This window comes from Cyclopterus lumpus, chromosome 18 (assembly GCF_009769545.1).
Source record: "Cyclopterus lumpus isolate fCycLum1 chromosome 18, fCycLum1.pri, whole genome shotgun sequence".
NCBI lineage: Eukaryota > Metazoa > Chordata > Actinopteri > Perciformes > Cyclopteridae > Cyclopterus > Cyclopterus lumpus.
Genome location: NC_046983.1, coordinates 2,310,343 through 2,322,412, shown reverse-complemented (window position 1 = coordinate 2,322,412; position 12,070 = coordinate 2,310,343). Strand labels below are relative to the sequence as shown.

Here is a 12,070-nt window from a genome sequence, read left to right as displayed (position 1 = left end):
TCAGTAGTTTTTATATGAGTCGCTTTATTATAGCCGCTTTCATAAAAAGAGCCTTTAAGATTCCTTGGACGTGTATACATCTTGGAATAGTTTATATTATATTAAAAAATGTAAACAATCTTTGTTTGGTGACACGTCTTTATTCAAAGATTAAATGTATTACACATATTAAAAAAGATTTTACAGATGAGATGTTCCATTTAGGTAAAAATATTGCAGGAAGATGCATTGTCAAAGGCAGGAGCAATATGCAGCAAGTACAATTAAAACATATACAGTAATGATCATATATTAACATATCAATAGTTTGCTTTATTTTGGACAGCTACATAGATTAAAGGGTTAAATCACTAAAAAAAAAAAACATTAGAATTGTACTTCATTGGCGCTTTGAAGAACCGTCATACAGATATATAAAAAGCATGTGAATACGTTAGTCAGGTAACGATTTATCCTCTTAAGATGTCAGCAGAAAGTTAATATTTACAGTTGATAAACTAAATAATGGACCTTAATTCAACAAATGAAAACTATCACTTAACATTTTAAATCTTAAACACCATAAAACAATGCAACGGTCACTTTTTTTAGGGTCTCATTGTAGATTCTCAACCAATAACATTTGTTTGGTTATGCCGATAGTGGCTAGACATAAATCCATGAATTAAAGGGCCATTGTGTATATTTTCAGCATATCCCATTAGCTTGAGAGAGAGGCTGTAGAACTCACACATGTCACTGTACTCCTGTTTAGAATGGGTCCACAGTGGGTGTGGAAATTACACCAAAAAACCAGTGCAAAAAAAACAAACCAGTGCATTTAAAACCTTTAACCCCCAGAGACCACTCAGTGCTCAAAGCCGTGTGCCTGCCTTCACGATATTTGGACCAGTCCCCCGTGTGAACACCTCGCATATCAAATACAGCAAAAGTAATCTACAGCATCAATAATTATGAATAATCATCATCATCATCATCATCATCTTCTCTCTGCTAAAACCACAACAAAATAATGACCATTGTAAGCGTTGCAGCTTAGCTTCACTTTTAAACCAACAGTTCCCTCATTTGACCAGGAGAGGGCACTGGTGGCGCTCCAGGAATCCACTGAGGTGGCTTCATGCTGCTCACATGTTCCCGGTAGCGTCCTGCAGCTCCTCTCGGAGGGCGTTCAGCTCCACGATCCCGTCGTTGAGCACGTTCGCCACCTCCTTTATTTGCACCACCACCTCTTTCTTGTAGCCCTTCTTCAGCTCTCTGGAGTCCTTGATGAAGTACTTGTCTATGCTTTTGAAGAGCCCTTGGACCGAGGCATTCGAAGCGTCGGTCACCTCCGCCGCCCGCATCACGGGCGAGTCCACCAAGTTGACCATCTGGACCGCCTTGCGGACCTCCCAGTCCTCAGAGTAGTGCTGGGTGCCAGACCTGAGGAAGGGGTGGCCGCGGAGTTTGTACACGCCCTGATTGACAAAGTGGAGGATCTTCGCAATGGCCTGCAGGTGAGCCTCATACGCCTCCAGTATTATCTCCACCTTGGGGGGCGGGGGGAGAAGAGGGAGAGAGCACAGTTCATGGTCAACTGTTAAAATAAGTTCAAGCATTTATTTCAGGACAGTTTGGGACGCCGCTCGTTGCCGTCGGGGACGTTCCGTGAAACCCTCGCTCACCTTCTTCCGGTCGTGCATGTTGTTGACGTTGTCCGAGATGGCCGCGGAGGCAGAAGTGATTCCTCCCGCCGTCGCCACGCCGACGCCGACGGCGGTGACGACGACGAGAGAGATGCCCATCGTGAAGGGCGCCAGAACCAAACCGGCGATGGCGGTGGCGCCGCCCACGGCCGTGGTGGTGCCGCCGGTGATGCCGGCGATCCGGGCCTTCTGGTGGAAGTCGTTGATGTTATCGGCGATGGCGTGGAGCGAGATGACGGCCTGCCAGAGGCCCTCGGCTCGCTCCGTGAAGACTTTGTTGAAGACGCGCAGGCCGCGGTGAACCTTGCCCGCCAAGATGATGAATGACCTGGAATTCATTTAACAGCCGAAGCAACAACAACGTCAGGAAGTAGCACATTAAAATCTGGTCCAAACATAATAAAACAAATGCTGGAACCCAACGGTTATTGGCATTCATGCTTAAAAGATTAATAAAGCGATGATCAAAACATTTAACACCAACAGAACACTGATTCCAGCTGAAGGAAAGAGTCTCCTGCCCTTTGAGAAGCGAAGGCCAGATCACTACACGTTACCAAATTCATATATAAAGAGACGTACTTGGACTCGTCCTCTCTTATAACTTGGTCCTCGTTGTCAGACGGCACCTCATCCCATTCTGAAGAGCAATCAAACAAACAATGTTGATGAGTTAGTTGTTCAAATGCATAGTTTATTCAATCCGTCACTCAAAGCTACATAGCGGCTACTATGTAGCTGTATTGAAGCTGCTATACAGCCACATAGTATTCAGAATTTGACCTTGTGTTTTGTCGTTTAAAAATAAAAATAAAGTGTTCTTCATAACCGGTTACAGGTTCCTCATAGCGACGTAGTGACTCACGTTCCACTGTGTTCCACCACTCCATCAAACTGTCAGTGTCCTGGCACAAGAAACAAAACAAACACAAAGCATGATGGTTGAAACCTGAGCACGGCTCCACTAGAACATGTTAAAATAAAAAAAAAAGGAAAATCTTTCTGTCGAACCAGTTTTTAAAAAGAGAAACTAACCCCTCCCTCGTCCTCGTCCTCCAGACCTGCGTTGGTACACTCATCCGTCTGAGCAGCCAGCCACTCTGCCTGAATGAGGTGGAAACACAACAACAACAACAACGTCAATACACCTTTGACCCATACTAACACAGATTAGTCATGAGGACGTGGAACTATGCAAGACGATGAAAACTTGTTGATGCAAAGTTGCTCAACCAGCCACATGACGAAGGAATGCGTCCCGTCAGGAACCTTCAGCCTCAGTTGAAAACAAAGTGCACAAAAGACCCTCTGGCATTAATCAAAAAGGATTGTTGAGACAAAAGACTTTCTTCATTTAATCCCGTTCAATTTCCTGAGGTGCGTGTTAAACAAAACGCCACGCAGAGCTAGCATTTATTTCATAAACACCAACATAAGAGGCGTGAATGCATTAAATCTGTGGTGGGGAGTAGTGAGAGCAGCGTGGGGTGCATGTTGTGAACGCAGCCCTCAGGCTGGCTCCTCCCACAACCAGGGCCAGCTTACAGAAGAGCATAATTATGACCGCGTAATTATAAACCGCATAATTATAACCTCTTTGATGAAGACGTTTATCTGAGGATGATACCAATCACTGCCAAAAGAATCCAAGTTTCCATACCATAAAAACAAAAGCAGCTAATTAAGCAGCTATTTAAGCCCCAGATAATTTCCACTTTGAAAAGGTGCGAACGTACCTTCGCCGCCTCCGACAGGAAGTCGCTCGACGCCGCTCCGGGTGGATCTTCCCACTCGGGTTGCGTTGCTTTTTTCTGGCATCGAGAGAAAATAAAGCGTTTCATTATCTCGTTTTTTAAATCCGGCTTCATCCTTCATGCGATTAGGAAGACACGCCGACTCACCTTAGACTTGGGTTTCATGAAGTCTTTAAGTTTAGATTTCTTCTTCTGTTGAGAAGAAAACATGTTTAAGAATCTTTTATTAAATTATATCAAAAGAAAAAGGAGTGACCAAAGTACCGGTTTGCAGGTTTCATCTTCGTGGCTGTCATTCATCTCTCCGGGGCTCGCGGCACATGTTCCCCTTTCTGCAAAGCGGTCCTGCAAAGGAATACATCGGAAATAACCAATACTGACGTACATTGTAATAATAATAATAATGCATTAAGGTAGTATTAAACACATTGCATTGCATGAGGCCTTTAAGTTTGGATGTTCTCCAACACAAGAAACAATATGGTCTCCGTTTGGACACAAGTGGAGTAACAATCAAGCTCTCGGATGCGCCGCCTTTCCTTCTCCAAGCGGCGTGACGTCACGCAGGTATTCACCGGCGGTTACGGGCGAGTTTCCAAAGGATCATTAATAAAAAATAACTGGATGACCCGTCCGACAGCAGAAATACTCTGGCCCGTACCGGTTTGCAGTCCTCCATCCAGTCTTCATCGTACGGCTCCTCTGCCGAGCAGCTGCTCTTCTGTTTCTGGTGATCGGCCTCATGCAGCATGTCCTCCTTATTGAATTAAAATTAAAAAACATTTGCAAAAAGTCAAAATTAAAAGTTTGTTTTTTTTAATCTCCAGATTGCCTTGCAACCAAACGTGTTCAATGTTTACCCGAGAGCTTCGCCGGCCCACGTGTAGCAGTTTCATCTTTGCCGGTTTCTTCTATTAAATGGAGGAGAAAAAATAAATTATTAAGAAATATAAAATGATTATAAAATATTCAATGAAAAAAATAAAAGCATGTTACGGGTTTGCAGTTTTCCACGTCGTATGGATCATCTCCAGTAAATCCACCGGACAGACGGTGCCTCTCCGGGAAGAGCTCATCGTCCATGAAAGCAGCCTCGGCAACACAATTAAAACTCTAATTATTCTCAGCGATGAAAATAAATAATCATACAAGTTACGGTGAACAATTATCACATAATTGAAATGTGAATTATTTTCTCCAGTATGCATCAAAAGCGGCAATAGGGCAGAACGTTTTTAAGCTTAAACACGGTAATTATTTTGCATGGTTACAGATAAACATCTACACTAATATTAACTGGGCTTTGCAACAGCACCAGGAATTACTTTATTATACAACCACAATAAAATATGAAAACTACAAGATGACATTTGGCACAGCCTTGAACTACAATGTATGATGACAATAAATCTCAACAATAAGAACAAATATAAATATACCTTGCTAGCTGACGGAAGACTGTGGCCTCTCTCCTCGACTTCCCCAAAATCATCATCATCATCCTGAGAGTGAAACGAGTGTTATAACTGCCATGATGAAAGTCGTGTCAGATGAATTCAGACGAATCAATAAATGGCCGTCACATGCGAGCCAGCAATTCCATATTCCATAAACTGCTTCGCTAAATATGCAACAAAAAAAAAAAGAATAAACCCTTTAAAAAAAAAAAAAAAAAAAAAGAGGAAATAATGTGACTATCGTCTTCCTGAGGTGTCGATGGCTGACGTCTCAATGCCGTTACCTGGGACTTCCTACGAGGCGCGTACCCGTGAGCGCCGACGCATTCCTCTTGGGATTTGTCCTGAAGGGACAACAAGGAAACCAACATGTTCCACGTCGATCATCATCATCATCATCATCATCATCACACTTCAAAAACAATGCACGGGCACGATGGACACGCCCACTACTTTCAAATGCACGTCGTCGTACCTTGGAGTTTTTGCGAGGTGTGTATCCATGTGCTCCCTTTGGTTTGGACAAAAGGGACATTCATTAAAAAAAAAGATGCAAACAAATATGCGGTGAAATATTAAAGTGCATCAGCCGTGTGTGTGTGTGTGTGTGTGTGTGTGTGTGTGTGTACCTTTTGGACCATGATGGCGAATCCTCTTTGTGGCACAAATCGTATTTTCAACTTCTTTTTCTTCTTCTGGAGAGAAAAACCAGATCACAAATCAATGCATGGCAGAATATTCACACATCTCCCTCTCAATGCTCACAATGTCTCACTCCAAAAGAGGTGAACGCATAATAAGAATATGCAAACTACTTTTGCACGGCTTTGAAGTGCGCTAACATCCTGGCATTCGCATGCTTATTGCTATGAATCATACATTCTAAGTATAACAAAAGCATACAGATCCATGGACGTCCATGTCTTCTTCCTCCTCCTCCTCCTCCTCACCACCGTCATCCAAAACTTTCCCCTGTAGATAAACAAAAACACATGTTTACCGTTCGAGAAGAACAACTTTTTTTTTAAAGAAATGAAACCACGTAAACAATTTCTTCCAAAATTATTACACTTGTCAAAGCGTTAACCTTTGAGATATGAATTAATGCACCTTGTTCTTTCTGCTTTTTGAATTTGAGGCACTAATTCTCAGGATGATCTCTGGAATCTTAAATCGCAGCAGACTGCAGCGCCTTTACCTCGGACCACCGGCGCGTGGCGGAGCTTTTCTTTCCCATAGTTGAGACAATGCACGACAACCCACACCGTCCTTCAGCCGGCTCACCTTTGCTTCCTGAGGCAGGTGTCCGTTCATCTGCTTCCCCGTGGGCACCGAGGACGTGAAGGACGCCCTCCTGAGCTCACTGGCTCTGGTCTTCAGGGGTTTCTTCCGTTGGACAAAACAAAAGGCGGCGTTTATTAAAGCTCATCCATCCTGCTCGTGAATACAGAAACAACGTCAACGTACTTTGTAGTCACGCTCCCCTTCGTCATTCTCCTCTGCAGGCATGGGAAATTCTGAAAAATACTCCTTGGAGAGAAAAACAAACAAAACAGAAGCAGTTTATATAGCAGCCGGTGATTGGTCGATAAATCTCTGCTAAATCTTCTGTTTATTTAGACTGACACACAACAGTTGTATTACTCTTCTCGTCACACAGAAGTATATATAAGAGTTAAGACCAGGCTTAATAAAACACTGTTAGATTCCAGGCACTGCGATCGTTACCTTTGATGATTTACGAGAGTTGGGTAGCGAACGGCTCCTCCCCTCCTTTGTGTCGCCCTGCACACAGAAGATTATTAACGTCATAAAAAGACGAGACGCGCAAATCCAATCGGATCGGCGGCGCTGGGATTGGGTATTTTCTTTTATTTACCTTTGACCTTCTTCTAGAAAGCACGGACAACCGGAACTTTCTGTCCTTTTTCTGTGTAAAAAATAAATAAAATCAAAAAAGGTTAAATTCATACACTTGATGCCCACAGAAAGTCCAACAGTGGGTGGCGAGAGGGTCCGTAGTACCTTTACGGAGACGTCCTGGTCGTCGCCACTTCCTCCGTCTGAGACCGAATTGATCTAAGAGAAAGGTTCTTTTAGTGTCTTCTTCCTGCTTTTAAACTAATCTAAAAGTAGAGAAATTACTTGTTTCTTACTCTCATGGATTCCCGTCGTAGTCTCAATTTCCCAGACTTGTAGAAAAAAAATATATATATATTATATAAATAACTGACAGAGAAGGTGGCTGAATGTTTCAAGCTAAAATGTGACTAAAGTGTGTTCTTACTGGTTTGAAGTCGGGGTCGAGCTGAGGGCTGTCGTCAGGCCAGTCTTCCACACACCTTTCCTGTTTGGGGATTTCAGTAAAGCAAACAGAAATATTAAAAGATAGTTATATTAGACAAAAGGTGGTGATGACAGTCTGTTTAACGAGATCTCCATTCAGCCAAACTGTTTTCCCAAGGAGATGCATTTACTCCCAATTGCCATTTGCTGAGGACCATATAGGGCAGGAAGGAATGGAGAAAATCAAATATCTCAATGTTTGATATCAAAATTGAAGCAATATTGTAGGGTTGGTGCCATTGCTGCTTGAGATAAGGGAGATAAAGCAAATAACAGCTAGAACAGTCTGGTATGTTCTGAAAATTGCATCACGTTACCGTAATGCAGCCTTTAAAAACAAGAAAATTACATTTATCTAAGATATCTAGTCAGATATACTGATATAGTAGTCGATATACCGCTCAGCCCCAAGTCATACAACCCTTTGGACAATCATAATTTTAGACTTTAAGAACTTTCATCGATGGTTTTCAACTTTCTTAATAATTATGGAGACATTTAAATGTATACATTTAGTTATCAATACTGAAAATCCCTTCCACTTAAAACTCACCTGTCCAGTCAGCAGGACGTCTTCGTAGAGTGAAAAGTCTTCAGGTTGCATTGGTTTAGTTTCCTGTAAAAAATAAATATTTGAAACATGCCCTCAGAAAGATTATGTTCCACCCTCAAACCACCCACACAAGACATTTCACATTGTTCCTCATCTCCACATTTCAACCAATATCCAAGGATAAGGATGCATGCATACCGGAGTTTGGGATTTGGGGTGAAGATCTGATTTTGGGGCCAGTCTGAGGGCCGGTTTAGGAGAGACTTTTGGTCCAGTTGCTTCAGGTTTAATCTACACAGTCCAAAAGGAGGCAAAGGAGGTCATTAAGAGTGCAGCAGTTACGGAGAAGAGTAACAACATCATGCTCAACTGGAGTCTTTGCATACAGGGTTTGCTGGTTTGGAGTTTGGAGTTCTACTTCGAGGAAGTGGCATTGGCGGCCGTTTAAAAGTCTGCACCTGCAAGTTTGATTATAAAAGAGGGTATAAAGTGCATGTCATACAAATCAGATTTGTCGACTAGTCCTACAGTACAGCGCACACTTTGTACAATGTATCGGCAATAACCAATTTATAGTTGTCCAAATACCAACTTGTGACATACATGATTCATTTCGGCTGGAGAATTGCTGCTGCGTAGCATGGACCGATTCCTGCAACGACTGAAGGGATTCGGCTCAAGAATATCCACTTTGGTTCCCTGAGGAGTCGTCAAGAAGATATCGTGTGACTTCGCTTGGACGGCTGGAGGAGATTCGGATGGCGTCGCCTGGAAGACATGTAGCGGCGCTAGCGTGTCCGGCTTAATCTCCGATAAGTTGGTTGAAGGTGTAGAGTAGGTGGCCTTGGGGGCGGTATTGCTGGAGCTCATCCCGAATACGTCCCTGCCGTCCGTCTTTGAGGGATGTGGTTTGAAGATGTCCGGAGTCCCAGGCGAGACATCTTGGAAAGGGTCGTATTGTCTTGAGGGCGTGGTACCAAACGGGTCCTCCAAACTGGAAACGTCTTGGAATAAATCCCTCGCGATTGGGCTCGGGAATGGATCGATTGTGGTGGACGAGGCTGAAAAAACATCCCGAAAAGACAACATGCCAAAAAGGTCCTCTTCCATAAAGGGATCTTGGGCGTTTTCCCCAATCGGAACCGATCGAGACAAATCTGCTTCTTTGAGCGGGGCGGTGTAGAACAAGTTCGCAGTCTTTGGCTGTGGAGCCCGGAACAGTTCATCGTCCGCGTTTGGAGATTTGAAGGAGTTGCCAAAAACACTTTGAGATTTGTCAAAGAGGTTTACCTCCCCGGCGTGTTCAGCATGGAGCAAATCCTCTCCTTTAGCAGACTGGAATAGATCGACCCCTTCGTATTCCAACAGGTCGGAGCTTTTTAACTGCAAAGCTTGAGACGGGTTCTGTGTTTGAGCGGGGATCGGCTTGAATAAGTCTGGCGAGTTCAGTGTAATGTCATTAAAATAGTCTTTGGTGGACGTGTTCGGGGGCAACGCCGACGTCTGGAAGGGGTATTGCACAAGGTTGGGGGTAAGGGTCTCGAATGGGTCCTTTGGATGTTCAGACAATTTAGCTTCATTTTCCACGGTCTCCATTTCAGGCTGAGGATCCAGAGGTGAACTCTGAAAATCCGGTGGAGGGACAAAGATGGCATCGAGGTCTATTTCCTCTGACGTGTTCATGCCTGCGTCCTCCATCACGTGACCTTTGCTGTCGGATTCCTAGAGGAACAGAACACAACGTCATTAGACAAGTGCTCAATAGACATTGCAGTACTTAAGCTAACGTTGTGCTCTGGTTTTATGCGTACCAAAAAGTGCCTATAAAAAGGGTTCATTCTGGCCAAGTCCCCATAGACTCCCTTCTGATGAGCAAAGAAAGGGAAAAAGAGATGTTAGATGTCACTTGGACCGTTGACAAGAGAACTCAAACGGAGTCCGGCAGACATCATACCTGAGGATTTAAATGGAGCGCTTCCTGCCTTCCATTCTGAAAGTCAAGACAGTGACACAGCAGAAATGTTACACCTTGAATGAGAAGTGCGCGAGAGAAATGTGAATGTCTCGAGGGCTGCTTGAGACGAAATAGTATAGTAGCACGTTTTAAAAAATTTAAAAAAGAGGCTTTCAGATAGCGCCTTATAAAAAGGGACCAGCTGTTGTGTAAGATAACTCTAAGCCCATTGTCATGCGAGACAACACACACACACCGAACTCCCTCAACCTCTTGTAATGATAACCCTGATTTATTATTAGAACATATCTTCTAGTCAGACACGAGAACAAAACAAGAGACCGGGCGTGGCTTCAACCTCGCGGCGCAGTAGGAACAACGTCCTCCATTTAATTCAGGTTCACGGGGTAAGGAGTCTCACCTGTACCGTGCAGGGCTGCTGCTGCTGCTGCTGCTGCTGGTCCGTCGCACCCGAGGCCGCCGCCGAGGGGTCGGCGAGGCGCTCGCCATCCTGTGGACCGGACAACACATTCTTGGGAAATCACAAGTCACGCATTCTGATTTCTCCGCGGTATGAAAAAAGGCATGCGTCACTTGCCAGAAATGTAAACAAACATGTGACAACACTCCTGACTGTTGACAGGAAACAGGCATTTCTACACGGGCGAGTCCCACAACAACAACAACAATGAAGCAAAGGCGGTCTTAAAGATATGCAACCTGCACTATGAATAAATGAATAAATAGTGCAGAGCTGAATGGTTCTCGAACCTGTTTGCGTTCAGACTCGTTCACAGATGATTCGCTGGAATCGGAGACTGATGGGACGAGATTCTGGGAAGGAAAGAAATAAAAACAATTATACAATAAGGACGCTAATTTATAGGTTTATTAAAAAAAAATATTCATCCAGGATTGTAGGAAGGGACAAAGTCATTAGGATGTGAAGTGTGTGTGTGTCTCACCTGGTATCTGTTGTGGAAAGTGCTTTGGGAGACCCTCTTTAACATATTCTGCATCACTGTAATACTCTAAAGAAAAAATAAATAAATAAATAAACTGCCCGCTTTTCTTTGTTATCGTGAGCTTAAAAAAAGGAGCCGAAACTAAATATCTGGGATGTTAAAGCCATATCAAATGCATATTAAAATATATATTTTTTAAAACCAGCGAGTCATGACTTGTTGGTTTTAGCCAGTCTGTTGTGGTCGGCCAACACACACAAAATATGAAACACAAGTGGAGTGTGTGTATATATATATATATATATATATATATATATATATATATATGCAACGTTCGAGAATAAAACCCTCCCAAACACCAATTAAAACATCATCATCATCATCATCATCATCTCCCACCACAGAGCTACTTTAATACTCACAGGTCGTCTTTCTGCAGCGCCGCCCGCCTCCAGCTTATTCTCCTTATAATAAATGCAAAGACAATTAAAGAAAATGTTTAAAAAATTGCAGAAAAAGAAACGTTTTTGTTTTATTTAAACCAATTATGAGTCAAATCAGGTTGCAATCAATCACACAATTGAAGATTGAACGCGACCAGCAGCACGAGACTCACCGTCGTTGTGTCTCCCCTCATGGTCCCTGAGATCAGGTTCTCTCTCTCTCTCTTTCTTTAGTTCTTTCTTTCTTTCTTTAGTTCTTTCTTTCTCTCTTTCTTTAGTTCTTTCCTTCTTTCTTTCTTTCTTTCTACTTGTTGGCATCCAAACGCGTGAGCGTGTCCTCGCGACTCCACACGGTAATTAACTCCCAGTTGAGCGCACCTGTGTCAAACTCGAGGAACAGCTTCCGGAATTTAATTTAATTTTTCAAAATAAAAGGGCGTTGCCCGCTGCTGGCTCCGCCGAGAAGTCACGTGCGTGGTGTTTCTTTGCGTCGGCCTGCACGAGTCATGGACTTATGACTCATAACTTCATGCACAATCCATAAGGGACTCGACACCTTTTTATGTGCATTGGTTTGATGCCAATGTGATCAGAATCAGAATCAGAATAAAGAATCAGAATCAGAATAAAGATTCAGAATAAAGATTCAGAATAAAGATTCAGAATAAAGATTCAGAATAAAGATTCAGAATAAAGAATCAGAATAAAGAATCAGAATCAGAATAAAGAATCAGAATAAAGAATAAAGAATCAGAATCAGAATCAGAATCAGAATCAGAATAAAGAATCAGAATAAAGAATCAGATATAAGATTCAGAATAAAGATTCAGAATAAAGAATTTGCCAGGTATGTTGAACATGAGGAATTTGTCTCGGTAAACGGTGCATAACAATAAACATAGAATTTTTT

General features: G+C 42.9%; 1 protein-coding gene across 2 annotated transcripts; it reads right to left on the bottom strand.

Moving 5' to 3' along the window:
* Nucleotides 1-135: 135 nt before the first annotated feature.
* On the bottom strand, nt 136-11,532 carry si:cabz01007807.1. 2 transcript variants are annotated; one of them, XM_034556744.1, is made up of 34 exons: nt 11,334-11,532; nt 11,140-11,181; nt 10,718-10,783; nt 10,524-10,586; nt 10,174-10,263; nt 9,753-9,788; nt 9,610-9,663; nt 8,402-9,520; nt 8,185-8,256; nt 7,997-8,089; nt 7,799-7,861; nt 7,187-7,246; nt 7,056-7,091; nt 6,925-6,978; nt 6,779-6,829; nt 6,628-6,684; nt 6,367-6,429; nt 6,184-6,285; nt 5,803-5,871; nt 5,529-5,594; nt 5,375-5,410; nt 5,184-5,243; nt 4,882-4,944; nt 4,439-4,534; nt 4,303-4,353; nt 4,104-4,199; nt 3,707-3,787; nt 3,590-3,634; nt 3,425-3,499; nt 2,724-2,792; nt 2,554-2,593; nt 2,271-2,328; nt 1,668-2,016; nt 136-1,532 (listed from the first exon to the last, which is right to left on the bottom strand). In XM_034556744.1, the coding sequence occupies exons 1-34, from the start codon at nt 11,352-11,354 to the stop codon at nt 1,128-1,130; spliced, it is 3,801 nt and encodes a 1,266-aa protein (XP_034412635.1). In that variant the 5' UTR covers nt 11,355-11,532; the 3' UTR covers nt 136-1,127. The 2 variants fall into 2 exon arrangements, with proteins under 2 accessions (XP_034412635.1, XP_034412636.1); XM_034556745.1 differs by having other exon boundaries at nt 9,610-9,660.
* Between the last annotated feature and the right edge of the window lie 538 nt (nt 11,533-12,070).